This window comes from Emydura macquarii, unplaced genomic scaffold, assembly GCF_026122565.2.
Source record: "Emydura macquarii macquarii isolate MOO-44397 ecotype Brisbane River unplaced genomic scaffold, CSIRO-AGI_Emac_v2 contig_1254, whole genome shotgun sequence".
Lineage (NCBI taxonomy): Eukaryota > Metazoa > Chordata > Testudines > Chelidae > Emydura > Emydura macquarii.
The window spans coordinates 2,062,582-2,089,489 of record NW_027131391.1 but is presented as its reverse complement, the minus strand read 5'-3'; the positions used below and the strand labels follow the sequence as shown (position 1 = coordinate 2,089,489).

The 26,908-nt window shown below is 37.7% G+C and overlaps 1 protein-coding gene across 3 annotated transcripts in view; it reads right to left on the bottom strand.

The window, feature by feature from the left end:
• The window catches only part of EIF4ENIF1 (eukaryotic translation initiation factor 4E nuclear import factor 1), a 39,884-nt gene that overhangs the window by 7,810 nt on the left and 5,166 nt on the right, over nucleotides 1–26,908 (bottom strand). Inside the window, exons 3-15 of one of the 3 annotated variants that reach the window (XM_067550050.1) lie at nucleotides 22,736–22,809; nucleotides 20,712–20,839; nucleotides 19,601–19,896; nucleotides 16,947–17,148; nucleotides 13,181–13,356; nucleotides 9,291–9,426; nucleotides 8,762–8,941; nucleotides 6,182–6,411; nucleotides 3,467–3,538; nucleotides 2,738–2,921; nucleotides 2,124–2,203; nucleotides 1,403–1,542; nucleotides 85–169 (exon numbers count right to left, since the gene is read on the bottom strand). In XM_067550050.1, the coding sequence (XP_067406151.1) occupies nucleotides 85–169; nucleotides 1,403–1,542; nucleotides 2,124–2,203; nucleotides 2,738–2,921; nucleotides 3,467–3,538; nucleotides 6,182–6,411; nucleotides 8,762–8,941; nucleotides 9,291–9,426; nucleotides 13,181–13,356; nucleotides 16,947–17,148; nucleotides 19,601–19,896; nucleotides 20,712–20,839; nucleotides 22,736–22,809 (1,983 nt within the window). The remainder of the gene's footprint in view (nucleotides 1–84; nucleotides 170–1,402; nucleotides 1,543–2,123; nucleotides 2,204–2,737; nucleotides 2,922–3,466; nucleotides 3,539–6,181; nucleotides 6,412–8,761; nucleotides 8,942–9,290; nucleotides 9,427–13,180; nucleotides 13,357–16,946; nucleotides 17,149–19,600; nucleotides 19,897–20,711; nucleotides 20,840–22,735; nucleotides 22,810–26,908) is intronic. The other 2 variants (XM_067550051.1, XM_067550052.1) reach the window with 2 other exon arrangements.

Here is a 26,908-nt window from a genome sequence, read left to right as displayed (position 1 = left end):
AATGACAGTATCCTGCTTTAAAAGTTAACCCTCTTCCTCTCCATATTAAGGAACTATTACACTAACATTGTTGCAAGTACTGACCATGCTAGTGATGGATGCAATAGGAGCTGGAGAAGATGCATTCCCTCTGTGGCCTGGTGCAGGAGACTTAGTCACTCGCTGCTGCCTATGAACAGACACGAATGTTAAGAGGCCAAGGCAGCATTATAGTGCTGTGGTAATTGTGCTTTTCAGCTTTATAAAGAGGTATAATTTAGGATATACCAAAAGTAGTGACTGCCCAAATATCAGTGCAATACAGTAGATGCTTGTTTGCAGCAACAACACCTTGTAAGAACAACCGCCCCTTATGAGCAACATTTCTCCTGAGAATGCTCTTTACTGTGTATTGTAAACATTCCCCATAACAGCAACAGCCACTTAGGAACAACATAAAAGGGCACTAAAATGTTACTACTAATGAGCATTTACTGTATTTCAAGGTTAACTCTTTAAGTCACATTGTAATTTAAGTGCCAATACTAATTTCCTGCTTCAAACAATGGATCGTCATCATTGTGCTGTTAGAGAAAGAAAAACATGTACAACTGATTTTTCATACCATCATTTTCTATCAAGTAGTTTTGGTGTTAAATAAGATTAGTGAAGATTGGGCAACATAATTCTGGTCCTTTTAAGATTACTCAGAGGCTAATGGTGATATCATGTAGCTTCTGGTAGTTCTAGTTTTTTTGGCTCCTCGCTCCAAGTTTCATTCTACGAAGTTCTAATTATAGCAAAGCACCCATCTTGGGAGCCTATTTTTAATGGAAAGTGTTTTTAACTTTAATATACCTGTGTCTATGAAAGCCAGCTAAGATGCTAGACAACCAGCCTTCAAGGTGGACATTGCTATGACTCCGTAAGTCAGCTGCTAAAAAGGTCATAGAGTAAAGTGGATGGTCAGTTTACCCACAAAGATATTTCATACTATGCCTGAGCTCTATTGGTTAGGAAGTTAATTCCAAGATCACTTTATTTATTACTTTGGCCTCTGGCAATGCATGCTCTTGCCTAGCCAGTGAGCCACAAGAACAATTGTTCTACACTCATGCTGCAATTCCAAGATCAGGTTTTTCTTACCAAAAAAAAAAAAAAAGTCCTAAACTTTTTTTTTTTTAAATCTCCTATGACTTGAATTCTGAAATCCTATTTTCTAGTCAGACCCTTAATTCTCTTTATATTACATCTTCATAAACCAATACAGCTTCCTGGCAATAAGGCTAAAATAGTTGCCTTGAAACCCAAGTACAAACTGCATCTATTATTGAGGAAGGGTAATGAGCTATGGGCTCCACTGAAAAGAAATGGGGCACAGGAAAGGTGAAAGACATGCACAAGCAAGTTACTAGAATCTCACCTGTTCCGGAAACCATCTCTGCTTCTGTCCATTTGTGGTTTGCCAAAATCTGGTTGGTAGAAATTTGCTGTCTGCATGGCTAAGTCATGTGTTAAAGCTAGTCCTTCTAAGGCAGCTTGCTGCATCTCCAGTTGACTCATCTGAAGTCAAGGAGGAGGAAGAGTTAGAATCTCAGTGAAGCCTATTCATTTTACATCCCAGCTCTTGCACTATCCCAGAAAGGGAAATACTAAGGTTTGAAATAGTTGTGAATGCTCATACCACCACAATCAACAGTAGCAACAGACATTTTAACAAGTTCATCTGAAAGTTAAACTTGGTGCATCACTGAGTTACTGTCTCCAATGCATCTCAATAGAGTGCTACAAACCTTTGCAACATATTTCTAAAGACATTTTAGGATGGGCCCATTGGGCACAGCAAACAGTGTTATCAAACTGGAAACTATGGCAAGTGCATCCTCAGCATGCACTCCTGGAGGAGATATGCTTCAGCCTTGTAAGGGTGAGGGTGCTGAATATCATGCTTCATCAAACTTAATCACTGATTAAACTAAAAGGATATATGTGGCATTTATGACAATCAATGGCATCCTCACATGACTGCCAATATGAAAGAATTGGCGTTCCATCATTCAAACCCCCTACATTCCCACTAGGTCCTGCAAGAAATGAGTTTAAAAAGTGCTCATTAATAAGTTTCAGAAATCACTGAATCTAACCTGTGCAGCAACTGGGCTCATTGACTTCCGCATCCCCTGAAATGGATCATTGAGCAATTGCTGAGAACTTGGTCCAAAACCTACAGAATGACGACAACTTTTTATCTACAAGTCTTAGAATAGGCATTTATCTTCAGCTGACTCCAACCCCACACCCAGTTATCCTTTTCTTTTGAAGCTCCTCAGTACCACCCTAGTTTAATTACACATCTGTGCAAAGCATCAAGGCATTCGTCTTAGCTAATCTGGAGAGCAAGCTATGCTCTTACTTTGCAATACAGAGTACCAGCCAGTCCCTAAAATAAAAAAAAAAAAAAAAAAAAAAAGTATTTTCTTGTTCATAGCACTGTAGTCTACAGTAGTATAGTACTGCAAATTAAAGACTAATTTTACTTTAATCAAGGCCCAACCCAGTCAGTTTGGGTTTTCAGACTTATCTCAGCTACAGATGGGATTCTTTGAAGAGGTAGAGAAGGCCCTTAAGAAGGTCACCCATTAAGTGTTAGATGATGCAGTCTAAAGTGATTCTCTGAAATCAACTTTAAAATTCAAAATTTCAAGAAAAAAAAAGGTTTCCTCTTTCCTATAAGAAGTTCTAAATCAGCCTTGCTTACCAATTGGTGAGGGGATCCTATGACGGAGATAGTCTGCAGAAGCAGCTCGAGTTGGAAACACCTGTGAAATTGGAGGGGAAGGTGCTCTTTGACTCAGCAAAGATGTTGCAGGTTCCAAGCCACCTATCAAGCCACTTAGAACATTGGATGAAGCAGGTCTGGCAACAGGTGGACCAAGAAGTTCCTTAGAGAAAGAAAAATAATGAATAGCTGTTCAGATACATCTTATATAGACTTCATAGACTCTGCAGACAGTAGTACTTGTGCCACATTGACAGCTATTACACTTAGCACACAATTTAACAGAAAGGCTTAGCGTGCACACTTCTGTTTAAATACTCAACTTTATGCAAGTTTGATGGACCATCCAGGCTTCCCTTTCATAGAAGGGGTCATTTCAATTTTTATGTTTTTCCTCATATATGGGAGTTTTATTGCATGGAAAGGGTGGAAGCTTTGTTTCAATATTCTGGACAGTTGTCTGAGATTTAACTATTCAAAAATTGCTGCAATCTTGTCAGTGATTTAGCGTATCATCTATCCTATACACTTTCGACTTCTGTCTGGTGGGACTGAATCAAATCCAACTGTACTGAATATCCCCATTACAAGTCACAACGCACATGTAAAAATCCCATTTTGGAATGATCTTTTGCTTCTCATATATAAAAAGAGAAAGAGCATTTCAAGGTGAGAGTCTCCAAAAAAAAAAAAAAAAAAAAAAAATACCTGCAAAATGTTCTTTGGGAGAGGTTGGCCTGGGATCTCAGGAGGGGACATCAAGTGGCTTTCAAGGCTTTGCTAAAAAGTAAAAATATAGTTTATTTCTCACATCTGTGTGTAATTTGTAAAGATTTGACTATTACAATAGAAGCTCAGAACCCACACCATTCCCATAACCTAGGAGAGACATGCACCACCAGCTGTAGTGATAAAGATCCTTGTACACACTCCATTAAAAGTCAAATCACCTTATCCCACTGATGTTATGAAATTGTAATTACGTCTTCTGATAAGCACTGCTAGCTAAACAGCTCAGATTCATAAAGGCCCAAGTTATGACTGCTGATTGTAGGTCTGAGTTTAGAAGACTCTGTTGGACCTGTGTCATTGGTGCTCTCAGTGCAGGCTTCTACTGTGTTCCATCTACTAAATTTCATAAGGCAGCTAAAATGGTCAAATATTTTATTGAACTTTCTAAGTTATTGCTAGAGTTGCCATAAGGCCGATAGGCAATTGAGAGTTGCAGGGGAGTAAGTTCAGCATATGACAAGAGGCGAGCTCTGATCTAGAACACTTTTAGAATCCATGTCTGATCCACAAAACAAATTATCTTTATGTTTGCATGGTAATCTATAGGGATGTAAAAATTAAGCAAATGACAAAATAAATTAAGATGCCCAACATACCTTGCTATAAGTCTGCCCACTCACCTAGTTTGCTTCTGATTAAATTCAAGCTTCAACATTGCATGAGTAGTCCAGCAAGATATAAAGCAGCAAAATAACCTTACCATAATCCCTCTTTCCAACATGTGGAAGTGACAATTATGTTGAAATATTCTTTTAATATAATACAACATTAAACAGATAAGCAATTTTCATTTAAGATATAGGTTACAAAGTTTGTAACTACACAGGACTATATTCCTTGATAATTGTCACCATTTGGATAATCAAAGGGTTTGCTTAATAGAATACGACATAGAAAAGCCCTCCTTTTTCTACAACTACCATTCACATACCTATTCAAAAGGTCTTAATTTGTGCAATCCATTATATCAGAGAAACTTCCAGTTCCAGCAGAAAGACTAGTATTGAATGAGGGCACTTTGGCATTTACAGTGTAGGAGAACCTGTTTTGCACTTACATGGAAACAGTTTTTAGTTCCAAGAGTCTTTAGAGATCCATACATCACAGAACCCCATATCTTCCAGAAACATTTTATACATGTTTCTAGATAGGAGAGAAAGACTGTACTGTACTAAATGGCACAAAGCTGAATTTCATGAAAGCATAATAGTGTGGTTCTTTTCAGAAGTGCCTAAAGACATCAACTGAGAGAGTTGTATATTTGTCTCAGTGCTTTCCAGATTAACTATGCTGAGTTTTTAAACCACACCTTTTACTGTTTTAGCAAGATAAACTGGATAGAAAAGAGTAAAACTAGGCTCACAACAGTAATATTCCACAGGCCAAATTCATACTTCAAGTTACACTTTTGAAATGCCACTTCAGATTTGGCCTTCATAGATGCTGCTACATGGAAAGTTAGAGGTTGGACAGGTATAGTGAAGGGCACTAGTTGGCCTGTGAAAATCTTACTAGTGATTGTGAAGAAAAAAAAGACTACTTTCAAATACCAGGTTGTTTGCAAGGCTGGAAGTCAAAAGTCAACTGACACTTGATCTGAAGTTAAAACAGAAATATGTAAAACCCACAATTTGTGCCACAATTTAAGATCCTATGGTTTAAAGCACATTTCTAGTCTGATGTCACAACAATGCATGAATACTTCCTATTGGACACCGATCCCATTTGTTCCCTGAAAGATTAAATTTCTAGTATAGTTCTCAGTCTCTCTCATGCTGGAGATGGTCATGATTTACACCATTAAGTAAATGATGTGCTATTTTAAAATCTAACATTTAAATCTCAGTATTGTGTAGTGTTACTGATAGGACTCTGTATTGCCACAATTGTACAAGTATTCACTGATGCCAAGATGTTTCAGCACACCAGACTATTGCAAGTATTACTGATTTCATCTGAAGTAGTACAGGAAGCCAAATTAATTTCAGAGGAAACAAGGCAGCATTAGCTAAAGTTCTGGGAAGTCACTAGCACACTTTGACATGTGCTTTGTGTGATGTGCTACAGAAATGCATCTTCTACAGAAAGATGTACAATGTTGCTCAACAAGTCACGCCTTGACTGGGATGAGGAAGAGATAAGCTTTCTCCCCAAACTAACATGGCTAATTCTTTTGTGGCATGAGATGTAATCTTTTTCATCGAGATAGCTCTACATCTTTGCCCATTAGTTTATGGGTCAGAATCGGAAGAATCTTCATAAAGTGGACCTCTACTGAACATTTAGGGAGTCTAAAATGGTCTTGTCAAATCAGACAAGTTAACTACCAGAAGCTCTTAGCTTAGTCTGTATCCAAACCCCTGCTATCAACAGCTGAGCTGGAAAACATGCACATACCTCTTCTGGTCAGTGATTCCCTAAATGGAAAATAGTCCAGTTGCCAACATCTCCCTAGAAATAATCTCACTTAATATTACCAACGTCATTCTAAGGCCTGTATATTTATCATCCCGTCATATCCAACCAATGTTGATATGAAATTAGAGTCATGCAGAGGAACTGCCTGTTCATTCCCTGTATCTTGTCGTGGATTCATTTATATTCTAGTAGTATCAGGAATTTGTTACTTACATTGACCTTGGGTTGTGATGGTAGAGTCCCACTTGCCTTCATACTGCTGACTAGTTTATTAAATGCAGACATATCTCCATCTTTCTTGAGTTGTCTGGAGCCAGCCACATTCAGTGCCTCCTCCATCTGCTCTGCCATGAATGGAGTAGCAATTTTCCCCTCCTGGTTCATTTTCAGACCTTTTAGCCCAGCTTCTACTTCTTCTACTGAAAGTACAACTCCTGAATGTGCTGAGAAGTGGAGGGTGAAGACAATTAAACTAGGTCCTCAATTTACAGCATATGCACCAGTGCCTAGAAGAGGCAGGGATCTGATCGTGCGCCATGAATGTGTGATGCTAGTTCAGGCTGTCACTTTGGTTTCGAAGCACTATTTAAGTTACATTAAAATACAAAATAGTCTCATTCAAATTAGAATGAACCTAAGCCATGAACAGTTATAGGCACAAATCTTAATAGCTTTAATATTAGATTAAGTTTTTAGTTCTCCTTGATCTTGGGAGACTTGCAAGTTTAGGAAGGGAAGATATTTCATTCTGTAGTTTTGATAGACAATTGATTCTTAGCAGGAAGTACAGTCAGCAAATGTGTTAGTGAGAAATTAAAAAAATAGATTCTTGTAGATTTAAATAATGTCATTTGCTATTGTGCTACAAGTATGCAAAGATAATTTAGCTTATACTTCAGGAAACCAGACTTCTACAGCTACATAAGTGATAGCTGTTTGAAGAGAAAATACGTACCTGGAAAATCTACACACTTTAGACAATCACATGATTAGAATTTGAGCTGCATAAATTTTCAACTGGCCTTAAGTTTCCCAAAGAAAACTAAAGCCATTATGGATTATGGGAAACATTTCTAGAAGCCCAAACAAAATAAAGAACAAGAATCAATAAGCAGTGCTTATTATTTTCTCCATATACCAGTGCCTGACATCCTTTGGTTATGAACAAATGTGGACAGATGACAACATACATGGGTATCTTGACGAATAAGGGAGGAAAAGATAGGAATGTGAAATGGGTTTCTGTAAGATGCTAGTCTGGAGAAAAGCAGACTTGCTGGAAATGTAGCCATGAGGCAGGAGAGGGACAAAAACCACACTATTCTGCCATGCACTATAGGGCATGAGGAAAAAAAGCAGGATGCTGGAGAAGAGATTGATCCATAGAGGGAAAACCACCACCAACTGCTCAATTAGTATTTTATCAATGAGGAGCCCCATATGAGGTACTTAGATATTAGAGTCAACAGAAATCTGCCCCATAATTTGTGTCTTTATCCTTGTTCTCTGATGAATATAACAATTAGAAGGTTGTCACAGGGAAAGCTAGAAGTCTGAGCAGAATTCAACACTCACACTTATTTCAATATTTGTAAGCCAAATTGGGAGAGTTTCCTCCCAAGTTCACCAGGCACTTCCTGCTCCCCATAGTGGATGGTGGTTAGAAGTGTTTGCAATATTTTGTTGATGAATTCCTGTTCCTCTGTATTTCCATCACTCAAATCAGGCAGCATTTCAAGTTTTGCTCAGCACAGCAACTTAACGTTTACATGGCAATACATGCTGCTTGCCAATAAGAAAGACTTGGAAGTTAAACCTCAAGTTTCAGAACAGTATATGCACTCATGTTCGGTTTGTGTAAGCACATGCAAGAGGTCCAATGAGCATGCCAATTTGTGTGCATGCACTTAAACCTGTGACTAGCTAAAACTAGCACAGAATCTATTTACTAGAATTAACATTGAAAAAGTTACATCTGACTCTTGCAGAATAGAAGCACTATGGAAGGTATCAGTTCCTTAAGTACATATTGGTTTAACATTCTGATAATATAGTAATTAATGAAAGTCAGTTCCAATCCTGTGCTGTATTCTGACACTACTGAGTTACTTTTCAGTAGCAGAGCTGCTACCAAAAGCATGTTTATGAATCACAGTTCTATGAAGACTTAAGTGAACTTTTGGACTACTGTGCTGGAAATGCTGGGTACAGTTTCCTGAAATGGTTTATAGGAAATTTTACCAGGTACATCTGGTAAAAGCTACTCTGGGCCCTCATACACCTTAAAGTGTGCAAACCTTTCATTGGTCCCATTTTAGATAAAGTGATTCTGGAAGTCTGTGATCCAGCATACAGGTACATGCAAAACTAACTCCTGTGGTACAAGTTTTAGGAAAAGCTGCATAATAGGAGTTTAAGTGTCAAATAAGTTTAGGACTGCTGACATTTTACCACAGTCTCTAATGTGACGACCAGTCTAGATGCCAGGAACAGTAAAGCTGGAAACTCATTTAAACACCAAGATTTGCACAGTCTTGATGTATTAAAGTAGCACAGGCCAATGAGCATGTTCATGATGAAAATCCTGCTGATGTCATCCTATGAGAGGATGGGAAGAGTCAGTGATGGCAACAACATAACAGATATTTGTGGGACAATGGGTTTTCTGAAGTGTAAGTAAACTCGTAGTACTTCCTACTTCTGAACCTCAGTAATCAAGGTTTGTCATTCTGGAAAATCTCTTTCCTTGAGATCTGGCATCACAGGAACTCCAATATCCAAAGAGGCACTTACTGCTCTCTCTAAGCTTTTCCTTGTTGGCTGAAAGACTTGAGAGGAGAGGTTTTAAGTCCACTTTGGCTTTCTGTAGCATCGCAAGGATGTCCACTTTGTTTTCAGAGTGGTCTTCCAATGGAATGGGAGCAAAGTAGTTTCCAGCGTTCTGGCCAGGGGAGAGAATGGCTTGCTCTAGACCTGAAACAGCAAAACCAGGAGCACTGCCATATCAGATTACCAACTAAATGTCTCAAGATGACTACACACTGGCTAAGTTTAATACTTCACTGAAAACCATGCCTCACACCCCCTGCCTGAGATCAGCTGGAAAGAGAAGTGATGATATCTTTTGCAGAAGGGACTAAAACGATGCATATGCCAGCTGCTTCCAAAAGGACTTTTTTTTGGAATGATTAAACTGTGGGAGAGTTACTTATCTTATATCTTTATCTATCATGTTCTCACTGAAAGAAAGGATAGGGAAAAATATGGAGACATAAGGAGTACACAGATTAAAGGATACTACAGAAGTTCAAGACTATTTTACCTGCTAGCCTCTCCAGTTCTTCATGTGGTGTGGATCTCAGGCTGCTAGAGCGACTTGCAGAACGACTAGGATTAGAGAACCATCTACTGAACCTGCTGGCAGACATCGAACCTTCCCCCAGCACATCCTCTATCATCTATATCATGGGGAAAAATGAAGTTTAAGACAACAATCTTAACAGGAGCAAGAATAGGATGGTTTGATACACAAGAGAGACACTTACTGTGTAACTTGTAAAATTCCTTTGCTGCTGCTGACCTGATGTTACACTCCCAGAATATAGGATTTGGAGCAGTTTATAAACTACCATTTATTTTTCTTCCCCAGAGGTTTGCACCATATTTCTGTGTAACCAACATGTTTGTATAATCAATAATGCATTTTCTATCTGTACAAAATGAAGTCTCTTCCATATTTTATGGAAACTGTTGATTAAGCCATTATTGCAAATTCCACTGTACCAAAACCATGGAACAATTAATACTTAATTGCCAGAAGTTAAGAGAAGAGCAAAGGGTAATAGTTTAAGAATCTTCAGGTTACTGGTCCAAAAATCAGCCCATGTGATTAGTTAAGTCATTGAACTGTCTCATGTGTTATGATGAGCACTCAAGTTATATGAGTCTAACTCCAGTGAAGAGGGCCAACATAAAAATACTGTCTTCTACCGGTAGAGAGGAAGTGAGGAAAGATACTCTAACACAAGTGGTTCTTCAGGAGAGAGAAGAGGCATATTGACAAGACCCTCTATGGAAACTTATACTACCACCTGTGCTATACCATGTTTGTTAAATCAATCACTTTCTTCAGTTCAGTCAAATACTGTTCACATAAGCAGAAGTACCAAACAGGAATCTCTTACTCTGCTGAAGAGAGTGTTCATTCATAGTTGGAGTTTAGTGATCAGCAGCTTAACAACTGAAGATTTCTAGAAGTTGAAAGCCAAAGACAGTTCTAGCACTAGTGTCAGCCTAAGCCACCTTGTTAGTTCTACACTGGGTCACCACAAGTAATCCAGAAGTAGTGAAATGTGGCAAGAGACCATTTTAAATGATGCAAGCTAAAGCACTTCCATTTTGCAAGCTGATTTTTCACTAATGCACGTTTTGTGATGGATATAAAAAAATTTTTCCACAGAAGTTACTGCCAGAGTTCCAAGACAGTCAAGTTTATCCCAAGCAGCCTTTACACTGTCCCACAGTCTGAGGCTTCATTTACTTTGTAGATATTGCTTGGTTGATCTCATTTCCTTGGTGTTTCATCCAGCCCAACGTAAGAAATTCAGTTCTTTATCAGACGAGCCAAGCATGAATCTTATCATATACATGTAAAGTTGAAAAAAATTGAGCTGGAAGAACTTGAACAATCTAACCATTCTATAGAGATGTGTAATCCTTATCTATTTCATATACATGTACTGTAGAACCTCAGAGTTATGAACACCAGAGTTACGAACTGACCAGTCAACCACACACCTCATTTGGAACCAGAAGTAAACAATCAGGCAGCCATAGAGATAAAAAACCAAATACAATACAGTACTGTGTTAAATGTAAACTTAAAAAAATATATATAGGAAAAGCAGCTTTTTTTCCTGCATAGTAGTGTTTCTAATCAGTATTACGTTATTGTTCAGTTGTAAACTTTTTTAAAAGCCAACTTAATGTTTTGTTCAGAGTTAGGAACACCTCGGGAATGGGGGTTGTTCATAACTCTGAGGTTCTACTGTATATAGTAGAACTGGAAAAGTAATCTTTACAAGAATGCCTTGGACAGGGTAGTTGCTGATAGTTGAAATAGCTTTCAAGAGCACAGTACTGATGGCATGAGATTATTCCAACTACCTAAAAAGTTAAAAAAAAAAAAAAAAAAAAAAAAGACTGGAATACTAGTTTTCCCACAATATATTCAGCAGCTGATCCAGTGAAGTTTCCGCTTTTGAATAAAAGTGGAAACCATCCTGAAAGCTCAGACCAGCTTATCTGGTTTGTCACCACACCTTAAAGTTAAAATTTCTGCCCTCAGTCAAGTTTGATGCACCATTTAAGAACATTTGAAGGCCTTTCCCTACTTTATAACAGATAGTTACCTTGATAATGAAGTAGGTAAGAGTATTCTGCAGGTATTTTGCATTCTAGCAATAAAGTTGGTTCTTACCACACTAAATGTAAGACAGGACTCAATTTTCAAGCTCCAGTGCTTGCATTTTGCAGACTAAGTTCTTCCTTCCTTATTACTTAAGATAATTCATTTAAATACTTCCACTTGCAAGGAAACAAATGTCTACTTTTTCTGTGAAAGCCACCAGCATCTCACTATCCCTTTCAATTCTTCTGCAACATTACCTGATCTAATTCTGACCAGTGAAAGGCTATCTGGGATTGAAAAAGAATTATTCCTCATCCCTACCTGTTTCACTGGCTCAATGCTGGGAGAGGCAGGGAAAAAGATGGACCTGTAATTTCAACTATGGCTAGCCTCTTATGTAATAGCATTTCAGCCAGTTGCTTATTTTGTTCTGAAGTCCCAAGGCTTAGTTGGTTTACAGTGGCATGAGGGAAAAGCAACCCAAAACAAAATGGGCCTGTTGCAGTTTACAACTTTTTAGAGACTGTTATGGATGAGGATTTTGCCCATCTATAGACAAGGTATTAGTCCATGATTTGCAAGCCAAGAGTACTCATCACTGCAGCCCCTCTGTCAGACGTCAAAATAAAATTTATCAGTACAATTAAGTGATTCAGTATTATAGTCTTGTAATAGAGGTCAACATAGATTATCTCTATTTGCACTACAAGTTTGGTCTTCCAAAATTAACTTAGTGATCAACTGTCCTCAGCAGTACAGCACCAGTATTTAAACAGCATCTTTAATGAAACATTTCTGCACTTGTTTTGTCAGTCCATAACTGAACATAGTAACTACTCCAGATTTTCTTATCGACAAGGATTTAAGTTTATAAGAATGTTAAGTGAAGATATTCTAGAACCCTAGGGCAGGCTAACGCTGTTTTACATCTTCCAATTCTTTTGTCTTATCTTTGACACTTATTGCTTTTGGTATCCATCCTATCTCCCATCAGGGCTTGGTTAGTTGCCTTTTATATGAAATGATGCCTCTGGACATTTCTTACAAGATGAAGCAATGACAGCCCATAAGCCTTGTCAATTAAGTATGAGACCCACTCCCATGTCATTTTACCCATACTACCACCATAGCATCTGCAATATAGCTATATGACCCATTAACTGGATTCAACTAGAATCAATCGTGTTAAAAATCAGCCTTTGAAAAACAGGCTCTATGGTGTAGTAAGTTTTTATAAGCTGTCTGCCTCTTATTTTGACATGTTTGAGAATGGACTAAGATTGATATATTTCAATAGACAAGATATAATTCACTTGTGTTTCTAGAGTACAGTGTCCAAAGGAAATCCAACCAAAACAGTTGATGGGGAATCTAGCTCCACCGTAACCATATCCAGCAAACACCGTGTTCTGGAACTCCTAGAAAAGTAATCTATAATGTTTACTCATGCAACCTTTACCAAAATAGTGAAAAAAAAAATAAGGAATTAAGATTGTGCAACATATTAAGTGATTCTCAAACCCAGAGATTGAAACAATAATCCAAGAAAAAGTGATTTTAGAAGCAACATCTCAGTGTTTTACTAAATGGGCTATAATATGTTTTTCATTTGACAATCAGGATGGGAAAGTTCCCCCAAATCTTGAGTATTCACATTTTAAACAGTCAGTATTTTTAAAAATGGGTAAAATTTTTCCATAAAAGTAATTTCCGTGGGGGGGAGAGAGGGGGTAGACACACACATTGTAGCTAAAGATGGTGCTTCCGCCACACATACATACCTGGCCTAAAACATCACTCACCGAAGCCAATCCAGGAACACTCTTATCCAGGTTGAAAAACTCATTGAAGTCAAACTCTCCTGGAGCTGGTTCTTGTAGAACAGCTTCCCTGGGAACTTCTTGATCAGCTGCAGTTTCATGGGCAAGGACAGACTGCACTTCATCCTCTTCTGCCACTCCACCATTACATTCTATACCTTTGAGAATAAAAAAAAAAAAAAACTTGTTCACCACTCCTGATTAGGGATAATAGTAATTTCCAGAGGACAATTATCTACTAAATGCACAGGACTGGAATTCAGAAGTGGCTTTTTTCCAGACTCTGGTCTGGCTAACTACTTGAATTTAACCCAATTTATGTTGCAAACAGCACCCAAAAAAGCACAAATAAGAATTGGGACTCATTGTACTAAGTAAGCTCTGTACAGATAAGAATCCCTGGTATTAAAATTTTAGAATCCGAAGTAGATGAAAGAATCACTATACAAATGAGGTACAAATCCTGTTTTCAAAGAACAGCTTTACTGAATTGACACAAGCTGTCTCTTTTCTCATGTGTCCCCATGAGCCTGATGCATCTGCTGCAGTATCTACTCCTTCACCCTGCCCATCCCACAAAAATAGACAAAAGCCAAATGTTTGTTAATGAAAGTGTCTACAGGCTAGTCTGGCCTCTTCAGCCCACTGCACTATATTGGCAACTGCTGCTCCTTCTCCTGTCTAAGGTGGGGTATTTGTGGGAGAAAAATGCTGCTGCTTTCCTCCTTGAAGGACCATTCCTGTAAGGGCAAGGGTCAATCTGGGCTGGCATCTGCAGGATTACAAATATTTTATTTAGGTACTTATGATCCCATCATTGCTATAGCAGCCAAGAACCTCAAATATTTTTTGTTTTGATTTGTGGTCTTTTTCTCCAACAGTCCACAGAAGAAGTAGCTATTGGTTGGATTCTGCTATATAACATCTGAGCCTTATCTGCCTTAGAGTGCTCCGAAGACACACTGAAGTGACTAGAGTGCTGTCAAATACATAAAAATAAAAGTATGGTATAGTTTTTAATAGTAATAAAAAAGTTGCTTATGCATCTTTAAAGTTGACTGTCTCTTACAGAGTTCCAATAGACTTACTCTAGCAAAAAAGAGTAGATGGTTTCCTCCCATCCTTCAGTCCCGTCCACAGTATAGTTCTCCTAGTATTGAATTATAGCTAGTGGTTTGCTACAGAAGTTAGCACAGAGTCGTAGGGAGTTTAGTATTTACTCCCTAAATGTTCAAAAACATGCTGAAGTCCTCAGGTATCAGCAAGGCCACCACTGTAAGCCTGGCATTTTGCTGTGAAGCACACATTATTAAAGCAGCATGCCCAGTGCTCTAGGATAGACTTTAAGGTCAGATGAGATCATCATGATCATCTAGTATGACCTCCTGAACATTGCAGCCACAGAACCTGACCCATCCACTTCTGCAATAGATCCCTAACCTCTGGCTGAGTAACTGAATTCATAGAACTGGAAGGGAGCTCGAGCTAGTCCAGTCCCCCACATTTATGACAAGATTAAGTATTATCTAGACCATCCCTGACCGGTGTTTGTCTAACCGGCTCTTAAAAAATCTCCCATGATGGAGATTCCACAACTTCCCTGGGCAATTTATTCCAGTGCTTATCTAGGCTTACAGCTGGGAAATTTTTCCCTAATATCCAACTTAAACTGCCTTTGCTGCATGTCTTTTCCTCAGAGGTTAAGGACAATTTTTCTTTCTCCTTGTAACTCTTTTATGTACTTGAAACTTATGTCCCCTCTCAGTCTTCTCTTCTGCATACTAAACAAACCCAATTTTTTCAATCATCCCTCTTAGGTCATGTTTTCTAGACCTTTAAATCATTCTGTTGCTCTTCTCTGGACTTTCACCAATATGTCCACATCTTTCCTGAAACATGGCACCCACAACTGGACACAATACTCCAGTTGAGGCCTAATCAACATGGAATAGAACAAAAGAATTACTTCTCGGATCTTGCTTACAACACTTCTGCTAATACATCCCAGAATGATGTTTGCTTTTTTTTTTTTTTTTTTTGCAATAGTGTTACACTGTTGACTCATTTAGCTGGTGATCCACTATGACCCCCAGATCCTTTTCCACAGTTCTATTTCCTAGGGAGTCATTTCCCATTTTGTATGTGCGCAATGGATTCTTCCTTCTTAAGAGTACTTTGCGTTTGTCCTTATTGAAATTCATCCTATCTTCCAAAGTACTTGCACTCCCTCCCAGCTTAGTATCATCCACAAACTTTATCTGCAATTTTTTACCAGCTTTACTTATGCCATTATCTAAATCATGGATGAAGATATTGAACCGAACCAGAACTGATCCCTGTGGGACCCCATTCAAAATGCCGTTCCAGCTTGACTGTGAACCACCGATTATTACTCTCTACAATGGTTTTCCAACCAATTGTGCACCCACCTTGTAATAGCTCTATCTAGGTAGTATTTCCATAGTTAGTTTATGAAGACAGTCATGTGAGACAGACAGTATCAAAAGCCTTACTAAACCTTACTGAAGTCAAGATTACCATATTTACTCCTCCCCATCCACAAAATTTGTTACCCTGTCAAAGAAAGCTATCAGGTTAGTTTGACATGATTTGTTCTTGACAAATCCAAGCTGACTGTTACTTATCACTTTATCATCTTTAGGTGTTTGCAAATTAATTGCTTAATTATTTGCTCCATTATCTTTCTGGGTACTGAAGTTAGACTGGTTTGTATTTCCCTTTTTTATAGATGGGACTATATTTGCCCCTTTTCCAGTCCTCTGGAATCTCTCCAGTCTTCCATGACTTTTTGGAAGATAAATTGCTAATGGCTCAGATAATCCCTGCAGTCAGCTCTGAGTATTCTTGATGGCCCTGATGACTAAAATACATCTAAACTTGTTTAGTTTTTAAACTTATTCTTCCCTTGTTTTAGCCTCATCCTACCTCATTTTCAATGGCATTTACTATGTTAGACATCCAATCATTACTAGCCTGTCAGTGAAAAAACAAACGAGTCATTTAGCCCTTCTGCCATTGCCACATTTTCTGCTGTGCCTCCCTCCAAAATTGAATAAGTCTACCCTGTCCTTGGTCTTCCTCTTGCTTCTACTGTATTTGTAGAATGTTTCCGTATCTTTCATGGTAGGATCATGAATACTGCTGTTCCAACCCCACAAGAACAGTTGCAGCCTACTCAAATGTGTGACACATCCAAGGCTGCTTCTTCAACCAAAGCAGTATCATGACTAGATAATAAAGACAGACATAGCCCAGGTGACAGCCTGCATCCTATCCCCAAGGATCAGCCAGCAAAGGCATTACTGTGAGAATCTTACAACCTTATCTCCACCTTTAGAGGCTGTACATGATTTACCTCATGACCATCACCACATGACAACACTCCCAGATTTATAAGAGGGTAATAGGTTATTTTCACAGCAGAAAGATTGTTAAAGTTGGCTTTAAGTTTTGTGCCTCAGATTGATCAGATGCCATTATCCTTTATGCAAGTCATAGGATGCATATTTCACAGCCCAAGATAGTTTATCATTAGTCAACAGAGGACAGGTTTTTGGGAAAGAATAATACAGTTGCAGCCCTCAATGCTGCTAAATTAAAAATCCAAGACTGCCAAATTTCATCGTCTTCCTATCTACATACCCATTAGCATTGCCAGACAAAGTTTGCCTTCCAACTTTAAGTCTAACAGAACAGCTCTTGCCATTCCAATTTGGCTTTTACATACCTTCTTTCAGAGAGGTTGTGCGTCGTCTTGTTCGTTTTCGTCCTTTATGATCTTCCTCTAGTATTTTATCATCAAAGCCAGTGAGCTCAATAGTTTCAGACTGACTTGTGGGCCCAGCAGAGAACCACTCTGGCTCTTCCTCAGTGTAGGAATCATTCCTTCTACGTTCCCCAAAGACACGTTTGCTATCCCCAAATTCCCTCTGAAGTTGGTAGTTATAGCATGGAGAAGAAAATTAGAAAAGTTAGCTTGAATATTTCCCCAAGAGTTTCAGTTTTCTTCCTGTGGATTCACTAGCAATAGTTCTATTTTAAACGTTTTCAGACCAGAGAAGCTGTAAATTGAATTACCCTACTAGGTATTTTAATGCAGCTCCCTGTCAGTGGGCTCAGTATGCTTTTTAGCATTCTATCCAATTTTAAGTAGACCAGTGAGCTTCTGCTACTTCACAGCAAGTAATTAGCATGTAAATGGTATACAATTGATCTTTTAAGTCCTATCACCTACCCTTTTAATTTTCCTCATACTCCTACTTAGGTTATTAGTATTCTAAGTAGTCTTCTCCTTCCTCCCCACTCCACCTGCATGGTATTTACACAGATATTCAAAGAGTTTACAGTAATGTTCCCCTAGGATGTTTATTTTGACAAGTTAGTCATTTGTTGCTCTTTTCTGATCTCTACTTTGTCACTATACTTCTGGTAATGAAGTACCTAGAAAAAATGAGCTGCTAGTCACATTACTAGGGCCATACTCAAGAACTATTCACTCTACTCTAACATACTTCTGTACTCCCTAAAATTGTGTGGCTTTTTTACTGGATTTGAATTAAAGTGATTTAAGTCAACAAGCAGAAAACCTGGAATAAAGACAATTTTAATCATGTTTTGCATTTGTACTTGAGAATCAACCTCTTTCCTAAAGAAACTAATTGGTTGGTAACTGTTAAAAAATACCAAATTTAATGCAAAAGCTATGCTTGGTTGCAAATCAGTGTATCTATATACACATCTAAGCAATTATATAGCTTAATTTAAATTTTTAAAAAAAAAGTCTTAACATGATGCTGTACCAAGGGTACGTGATGCATTTTTTATTAGATAAACAATTTTTAGGGATTTGTATTAAGCTATATTTGGATGGAAATTAAAATGCTGTTTGTGCCTTAATTAAATTTGAATTTATTAAATAAAAGCTCCCTTAAGTGTGCTGATATACAAGAAAAGTTTAACATTTTACATTTAAAACAGATTTATTATATACAATGGAATTATGATCTATAGTTAGCAAACTGGACTGTGTTTTTGGACACCATCTCCTTCAAGATTTTCTAGCTAGGAAATCTCATCCTGTGACCCAGTTTTTATTCATAGATTGAAAGATGAAAACAAGCTTTCCTGCTTTTTCAGCTCCAATGGGCTAATAACTTGGAGTCAACTAGTCATTTAACTGAACCCCTTGAATAAATTCAAACAAAATGTTTCTGCATCTGCATAAGCTCCTGCAAACACTTCCAACAAAATTCAGATTCCAGATGCTTACCTAGCAACTTCCAGTCTAGCATTTACTCTTTTTAAAGTTTGGCAGCAAATGTGCTTATTATTTTGTATTTAACTAAAATGATTGTAAGAGACAGACGTTTAAACCTTACCAAAATTGCCATTTTCAATTTAACTACGTTTATTTAAAGAAAACTAATCTGATTTTGATTTTTTTTTGTTTTGTTTTTTTTAAATGCACCTTGTTTTGTTGCCATATTACAATGCAAACTTGTTTTCCAGATATGTTAGTTTGTATTCCCCACCTCCCAAGGAGAATATTTTCTGCCTATTTTTCATGACTCTGGGCCTTTGTATTACTTGTGACAGCTGTATTTGCAACACCACCCAATTTAGTATTGCAGAGTCATTAACATATTCTCTCAAACCATTAATGATGTTAACACTAGACCAAACTTAGATCTCTGTGATAGAAAGTATCCTCTTAAGAAAGATAATACTTCACAATTCCATATAGTCATCACAAACATCCAATGACCTTTAGTGAAATTGAAAGAGTAGATTTAACAGCTAAAAGATGTTTTTTCCACACAATGAAAGTTAGGCCTGTGGAACTCGTAAGAGCACATCAAAGTAAAGACTGGACATCTACATTGATCCTATTCACAGTTTTAATCCTGAGAGCAACTAAGTTTTGGAAGATCTATACATGCTCATATTTCAGGGCATAGACAAGTTCCTAATGGTGTCTAAGAAGCTTAGCTTCCATTTAAATTATTAAAAACTGATTTATTAAAGGGAACAGTGACAATAAAACATCACTTTTTACAAAAAAAATAAAGTTCTGTTAAAGCTACAGAACTCAGCTTTCTGATAACATTATATACTAGGCAGGGTTCTACTCTGATCAAGAACGGTCAAACCTTTGGATACCAGAATCATACATTCCTTAGTCATCTGTTTCACTCACTCAGATTGTTACTACCATAAAGTTCTGACAGCAGTAACAAGGAAATTTAAAATCTCAATCTCATCTAGTAGATTGATAGTCCAACACCAGAAGCCATCAGAACTGATACTCCATCTCACCTGCAAGATGACTGGGACCACATCACCCCACCATTAAATTATGAAAACACAGTTATGAGAACAAACCCTGAAACGCTTGTCTTTGTAGTCCCTCTCACGATCCCTGTCCCTTGCATCTCTAGAATCACGCATGTCTTTTTCACCACCCCGGTGGTCTTTATCAAAGTTGCGGGCAGAGATTATTCTCCCACTGCCAATCCTACGTCCACCAATAACACGAACACCATCGTTCTCCTTCTCTAAAGGGCTCCCTGCTCGACGTGAGCTGACAGCTGCAGTCACATGGCAGCCTCCTCCAAAGCTTCGCCTTTGGGGACTTAGGACTACATCCAAATCATCTTCTTTCACACGCTCCCTAGGATCTGCAGATTGAAAGAATAGTGTTCTAGCTGTATGTGTTATATTGAAAAAAGAGATTACTACGAGTTCAACAAATAGCCAGTGGAATTAGAGCCCATTTGTAAAACAGTGGAATATATTCAGATTTTAGCTACAAGTATTTGAAATTTGATGTTGTTTCCTCTTACCCAGAGAAATACAATCTACTAATATGTAAGTCTATAAAGCCATAATCATTTCCAAGGAGTCTCACTTGCATCTTATAACCTCAAGGCACTCGCACAAGAAGTGTGATAAGTGAAGCATTATGATTTACCATAGTTATGAAACTTTGATATATCCAAAGACTACCAAACAAAACTAAAATATGGAGGGGTTTTACTTATTTACAGACAGGGACAGAGACATTGAGGAATTATTGCCTTTAATGCTCTAGCCAAGTGTTTGTTCTCCCATGACACAGGTTCAATGAGGCCTTAACTTAAACAGTTACAGGAAATCCAATAGTGTAGTTCCACTAGTAAGAGCACTAGAATAGACCAGCAGCCAGCTTTTTTTTTTTTTTTTTAAATAATTAACGGCCATCTAAACTTTCTTTGAAGATGATTAGACAGTGATAAGAATACTAGTTGCCAGTATACACTACCACCCCCACTGTTGCTAAAACACTGAGTTTTTGCAAAAAAGTTTTAGTTGTAGATATAATCTGAAGGAAAGAGGTCTAAGACTTCCCTCACACAGTTTTATAATACCACTGTAAATCACGAGGGAATAATTTTGTCACTATCCTGGGTGCTAACTGAGCAACCCATATTGTGTAAAAAAATGGTGCACTCACCAACTATCCTGCGCATGAGAGAAGTCCGGTCTGAATCCAAGTCTTTTTTTAACCCTTCCACTGGTGACGTTCGCCCTGAACTCGGGTACAGAGATGCATGCCACTTCTCAGGGTCCCAAACTCCATCACTGTGCAAATAAAGTTATAAAACCTTTTAAAAAGCTTTCACTTTAATAAAGACCAGATGTGCTTTAAGCCACTAATCAATTATAGGAATACTTAAGATAAAAGGGTTGCACTCTGACTAGTTATCTGTGCTACCGAGTTTTTCAACAGAAGTCTGCATCCAGTTTTTAAGCCTCAGGTTTTTTCCTACCTCAAACTGGCCCATTTACCTGGTATTCGATATATCTTTAAGGTGGTAGGAAAATGTGGAAGAGTTATGTCAACTATCAGTATAAAGATAGCACAGGGGGATATGCTAAATATGTAAAGTAGTATGAAACATAGGTTGACACTTGAAAGTTCCATAATTAAACTTCCAAGAGTAAGTAGTTCTCTTCCAATCTTATGGTATTCACAAGGCTTCCTTTCACCCCATTACAGTTTTGTTATTTGCCTAGGAGACTGGTGAAGACACTCATCACTGTACAGACTACTCCTTAGCAAGTTAAATGCATCTGCCTTCATTCTTAAAGCAAATGAAATCAGAAATCAAAGTTGCCATGACAAATCATTGCTATATTTTCCCCAACAAATCAGTAAGAAAAATTTTGTTCATACTGTAACAAACTATTTCAAAGCCCAATAATCCTCCCTTTTGAAGCACCATTGTCTTATCTTCTAATTGAAGAGTAGGTTCCGTTTGCCTTGTTCTTTCCAAGTTTAATCTAATTGTGTTTTACACTTTTGATGTTGCAGTAAGTGAAAAAACTAAGCCATTTAAGGAGTATCTGACAACAGAAGGTCAGTGCAAGTTAAAGAAATTATACAAAGGAGCAAAGAAGCCTTTGCCACTAAGCCAAGGCAACGTTAAATTATGTTCAACAAGGATTGTAGTGACAAGTGCATCCAACTTTAACCCTAAACACTTGGATTCAAATATAGATCTCATTCTACCTAGATGCTTATCTGCCTTACAGAAGTACCACAATATGGCACAGAAGCAGTTTTGACAAGAACCTTGTAGTGAGTAATGCCACATTTGAGGTTTCAACCCATGTGCATTAGGGCATTGGCTCTCAACCTTTCCAGACTACTAGCCTCCTAGAAAGGGGTACGATTTGTCTTGCATACCCGCAAGTTTCATCTCACTTAGACTATTTGCTTACAAAAAAAAGCAAGCAAAAATACAAGTGTCACAGCACACTATTACTGAAAAATTATTTACTCTCTCATTTTTAACATGTAATTATAAAATAATTTGGAATATAAATATTTTACTTACATTTCAGTGTAGGGTATATACAGTAATATAAAAAAGTCATTGTCTTTATGAAATTTTAGCCTGTTGTAAAACTAGGCAAATATTTAAATAAGTTGATGTACCCCTGAAAGACCTCTGCATACTTCCAGGGATATGCATACCCCCTGGTTGAGAACCACTGCATTACAACAGCTGTATTAAACTTGGATACACAAATTTGCCTCTAGGTAGCTCTCAATTCTTAAAGAAGTCCTCTTACAGACACTGAGGGGCCAGAGAGAAGGCATTATTAAATGAAAGGAAAGCATTTCCTTGCCTAAAATCTAGTTTTTTGTAAGGTTGTAAAATCTGTACTATGTACAGTTATCCTCTGGAGCATTTTTCTCAGGCTAGATTTATAACACCATGTAGACACACACAGAAGTTTTTTAAATAGTATAGCTATGAGCTATAGAATTAAAAGATACTTTGCTGAGACTACCCCACATTACCTGATATCTATTTTCTGAAAGACAGCCTAAAACAAGCCTTGGTAGGGGACTTAACTGCACTGAGATCAACACAGCCTCACAAGTGCTTTAAGAATTGTGCATGTGGTACTTTTAACTGGATAATAGATCTTTAAAACAGTCAAGTTTATTTTAAGACCAGAAAATACCTGTCATATTTTTCAGAAAGACACGAAGGTCTCTGTTTAGAGTGGGGACGCTCTTTAATATTCAAGAGTTCTTCCTGGAAAGGAAGAGATGCAAGTTAGTTCCGAGTCTCACCTGGGTAGGATTTAAACAGAGCAAAACTTGTTCTAGAACACACAGGTTTATTTAAATAGCATGGATTAGTTATCTTAATCAGAATCTTTTCCCAAAATATTTCTGATTTTTGGTTCAAAGTATAATTCAACTACCATGACTGCAATAATTGAAGGGTTCTACCAGCAGGTCTATTTTTTATTTCAGCTGAAACAGTGGTGTCATCTTTCCAATACAGCCTCCATATCAAGATGGACTATTGCACAGTCATAGGATCCTTTCCACTATAGAGGGATTCATTTAAGCTAGATCTAAACTCCTTATATAGAAAAAAAGTTTAGTAAAATTTAAGGTTGACTGACATCAAACCTCAAACCAAAATGGCAATTCTGTATTTAGAATCAAGCAAAATTAGTAGACTTTAGTTCAATGAAGGCCCCCCCCACATGCACTGTCTTCCTTCACTTCGACATTATGAATTCCTTCATTCTTTGGCTGGATTATCAATAGATTCGAACTTTGCTAAAATGTTGAGACTACTATTTTGGGTATTTTCAGGATTCACTATTTAACAACATCAATTTGAGACAAGACAAAAGCAGAAACACCAACTGCTGTGCTATTTCTTCACATAAACCTTTATGAATGTTAAGTTACCCTTTATACAAAAGGATCAATGCAGATCTGTATTAGACATGTCACTGGAATTTAAGGGTTCTCTGCCTACGGACACAAGTGACAGCTTAGTATTCTGGAAAAGCAACACTGAACAGATATCTAGCAGTTGGCATTCCTGAACAAAGGATATTAGATTTGGTGACAGACTCAGTTAGGTCAAGAGCAACAACAAACAAGCTGCTTTGTCTAAATGCTTGGGGGGGGAAGAGGGGACGGCTTGAGTGAAGTGAGGTTGTTGAAAGGAAGTTTAGAGGAAAGTGATTTTATCAGAAAAATAAGCAGTAGATGGATAATGTTGCCACAAGCCAAATCAAATGGGAATTATTTTAAATTGCTTATCCTTTGAGGGACCTTGCATTTCTGACCATCACAATTTTTTTAAGTCTATACTAAAGGTCTAAGTCGACTATCTACCAGGAGTAATCAAAAAATTCCCTTTAGCAGGGACAGAACACAACTATTTTAGAATAAAAAAACAAACAAGAGTCTCAGAGTCAAGTCAAACTTCTGTTATAGATACTAGCAACACAGGCCACTGAAGATGCAAAGTTTGCATGGAGGATATTACTAATCCATTCATGAGTACAGATGATCACACCTCCCCTTGTCATGATCAATCCAATATTTGGGCCAGCACAAAGATAATAGGGCTACTGAACAGCCAGAACGATCACAGGATTTCATCTATTTAAAGTAGGATTCTGGTACTCCACAGAAAAAGCAAGTAGACACTGTTCATACATATTTGATCAAGGACTTTAATATCTTTTAAGTTACATTAAAAATAAAATAATGCACAAAACTGGCTTTTTTCTTGATGTAGGCTCTGAGGCTTTCTACACTTAACTTACACCAGCAAAGCTATATCATATGTGGGGAAAAACCAAATCCCTGAGCAACACAGCTATGCTGGCAAAACCTCCAAGGTAGATGAAGCTATATCGACATTAGTGCTTCTGTCAGCCCAGAATGTTCTTGGGGGAAGTGGTGTTCATACACTGACAGAAAAACTGTTGGTGTAAGCTGAATTTAACACTAGGGGGCTATCCTGACATAGGCTCTACAGTATAGACATGGCCTGAGAAGTCAAGAGGAGCTTTAACTAGTGAAACTTTTGACAGCTAATGGGCAAGTGGGTAATTTACTCTGGAAAAAAAGGGAGAGGGTAACAATGAATTGAATACTACATGTTTTGGAAGCCAAAAGCTGTTCTAAAACCACACTTAAAATATGAAGGATCTTTGAATGTTTGAAAGAAAAACTAATGCCAAAAAAATCTGAAGACAAGGATTGAATTCACGGCAGGTCAATTTACAATTAGTTTTAGTCATTCAGTTACTAGAATACACTGAGGAATTACCGTTACTTCCATGTACAATTTCAAGTCATGCTTCTGTATACCAGTTAAAAATAAAGCTATGTTTAAATTACTGCAATGTTTAACATTATCTGTCTTCACAACATTTCACAACTATTCTAGTCACAGAGCTACACGAATATCTAGATTTAAAAAGGATGATTTTACTCAAACAAAAACAAGATTACAGTTGACATGAGATGCCTCAGGTGTATCTACATCTATTTTCAGGTTCTCCCAAATTTTTAGTTGCAGCATGTTGTGAAACTTTGACTACAACGTGTATTACATTAGAAAGTAAGTGTTTTTATAAAAACTTTGCAAAATTGTATTCATCTGCCTGTGGCAAATATTAGCATCAGTGATTTTAAGACAGCAGGAAAGCAATTTTCATGGTAGGTTTACAATCATAATTTTATGTTTCAAGTGCTGTAAAAATATTTACTAAAAAAAGTCAATCACCTTATGAAGCAGACAAGCTTTATCTCAATTTTAAATGGATTAAATAGAGGCAGAATTGGGATTAGAATTTGGAAGATCTTAACTCCATATCTAGTCATTCCCCTAAGATATATTGATTATTTATATTATAAGTGGATGTTGTACAATATAGTTATTTGTTCTACCCAGTGCTAATTATTAACATATGCCACACGTGGAATCTGTCACATTAAAAGCAGGTTAGACAAACACCTGTCAGAGATGGTCTAGATAATACTTAATCCTTCCTTGAGTGCAGGGGACTGGACTAGAAGATCTGAGGTCCCTTCCAGTTCTATACTTTTGATTTAAATCTTCCCCCTTTACTATTAGGCTTTAAAAAAAAAAAAAAAAAAAAAAAAAAAAGTCTACTCGAGCACACTTTCTGAAATTACCTTTAAGATTAACTAGAAGGCCAACCATCATCATCTCATTCTGATTTGTTCCATTTAAAGCACAATTGAGGTAAGCAGCATCAGTTCTTTAGACAGCCATTTACATCACTGTAACACTGAAGGTGTTGGTTTCTGATTAACCCTACTCCTTCCCATGTTGTTTTAGTTCAGGAATGAGGGAGACAAAATAGTAGTACTGAGAAAGAAGGCGCCAGAAGAGTAAAGGGATCCTAGCGGTAGCCAGGCCATGCAGTACCATGCTAGCCTGAAAGGAAGGAAATGAAACTTCTCCCTAACATCTAATGGTTCAGTGCCGCTGTTAGAAATCTTTTGCACTACTGTCGCAACTCGGACTAAAGTCAAGATTTTAGTTGTAGGTAACTTATCACTTAAATCTGTGTCAGTACCAGATGACTGGACGATACTACTGTAATGCCAATTTAGGAAAGAGTACTCCAGAGGCAATCCTAGCTATTAGAGGCCAGTAAACTTAACTTCGGTACTAGGCAGACTGGTTGAAACTATACTAAATAACTGAATTATCAGACACAGATGAATGAAATATGCTGAGGAAGAGTCAACACAGCTTTTGTAATAGAAAATCATGCCTCAATCCACTATAATTCTTTGGGGGGGGGGGGGAGGAGGAGGAGGAGAAGTGTCAAACAAACATGTGGACAAGGGTGTTCCAGTGGATATTGTGTATTTGGACTTTCAGAAACCTTTGACAAGGTCCCTCAAAGGCTCTTAAACGGTAATGGGATAAGAGGGAATGTCCTCTCATGGATCAGTCACTGGTTAAAAAGGTAGGAAATAGAGCAGGAATAAATGGTCAGTTTTCCCACAGTGGAGAGAGATAAATAGCAGGGCCTCCAATGACCTGCACTGGGTCCTGTGCTATTCAACATATTTATACATGATCTGGAAAAGGGGGAAAAGACAGTGAGGTGGCAAAGTTTGCAGATTGCACCTATCTTTGGAGTTAATTTGTACTATCTTGAGTAAAGTAAGAGTTAGAGGGGGGTCTCCTTTAACTGGGTGACCAGGTAAGAAAATTGCAGATGAAACTCAATTTGATAAATGCAACATAATGTACATGGGAAAATATAATTCCAACTATGCATACAAAAAGATGGAGTTCAAATTAGCTATTAACACTCAATAAGGATCTG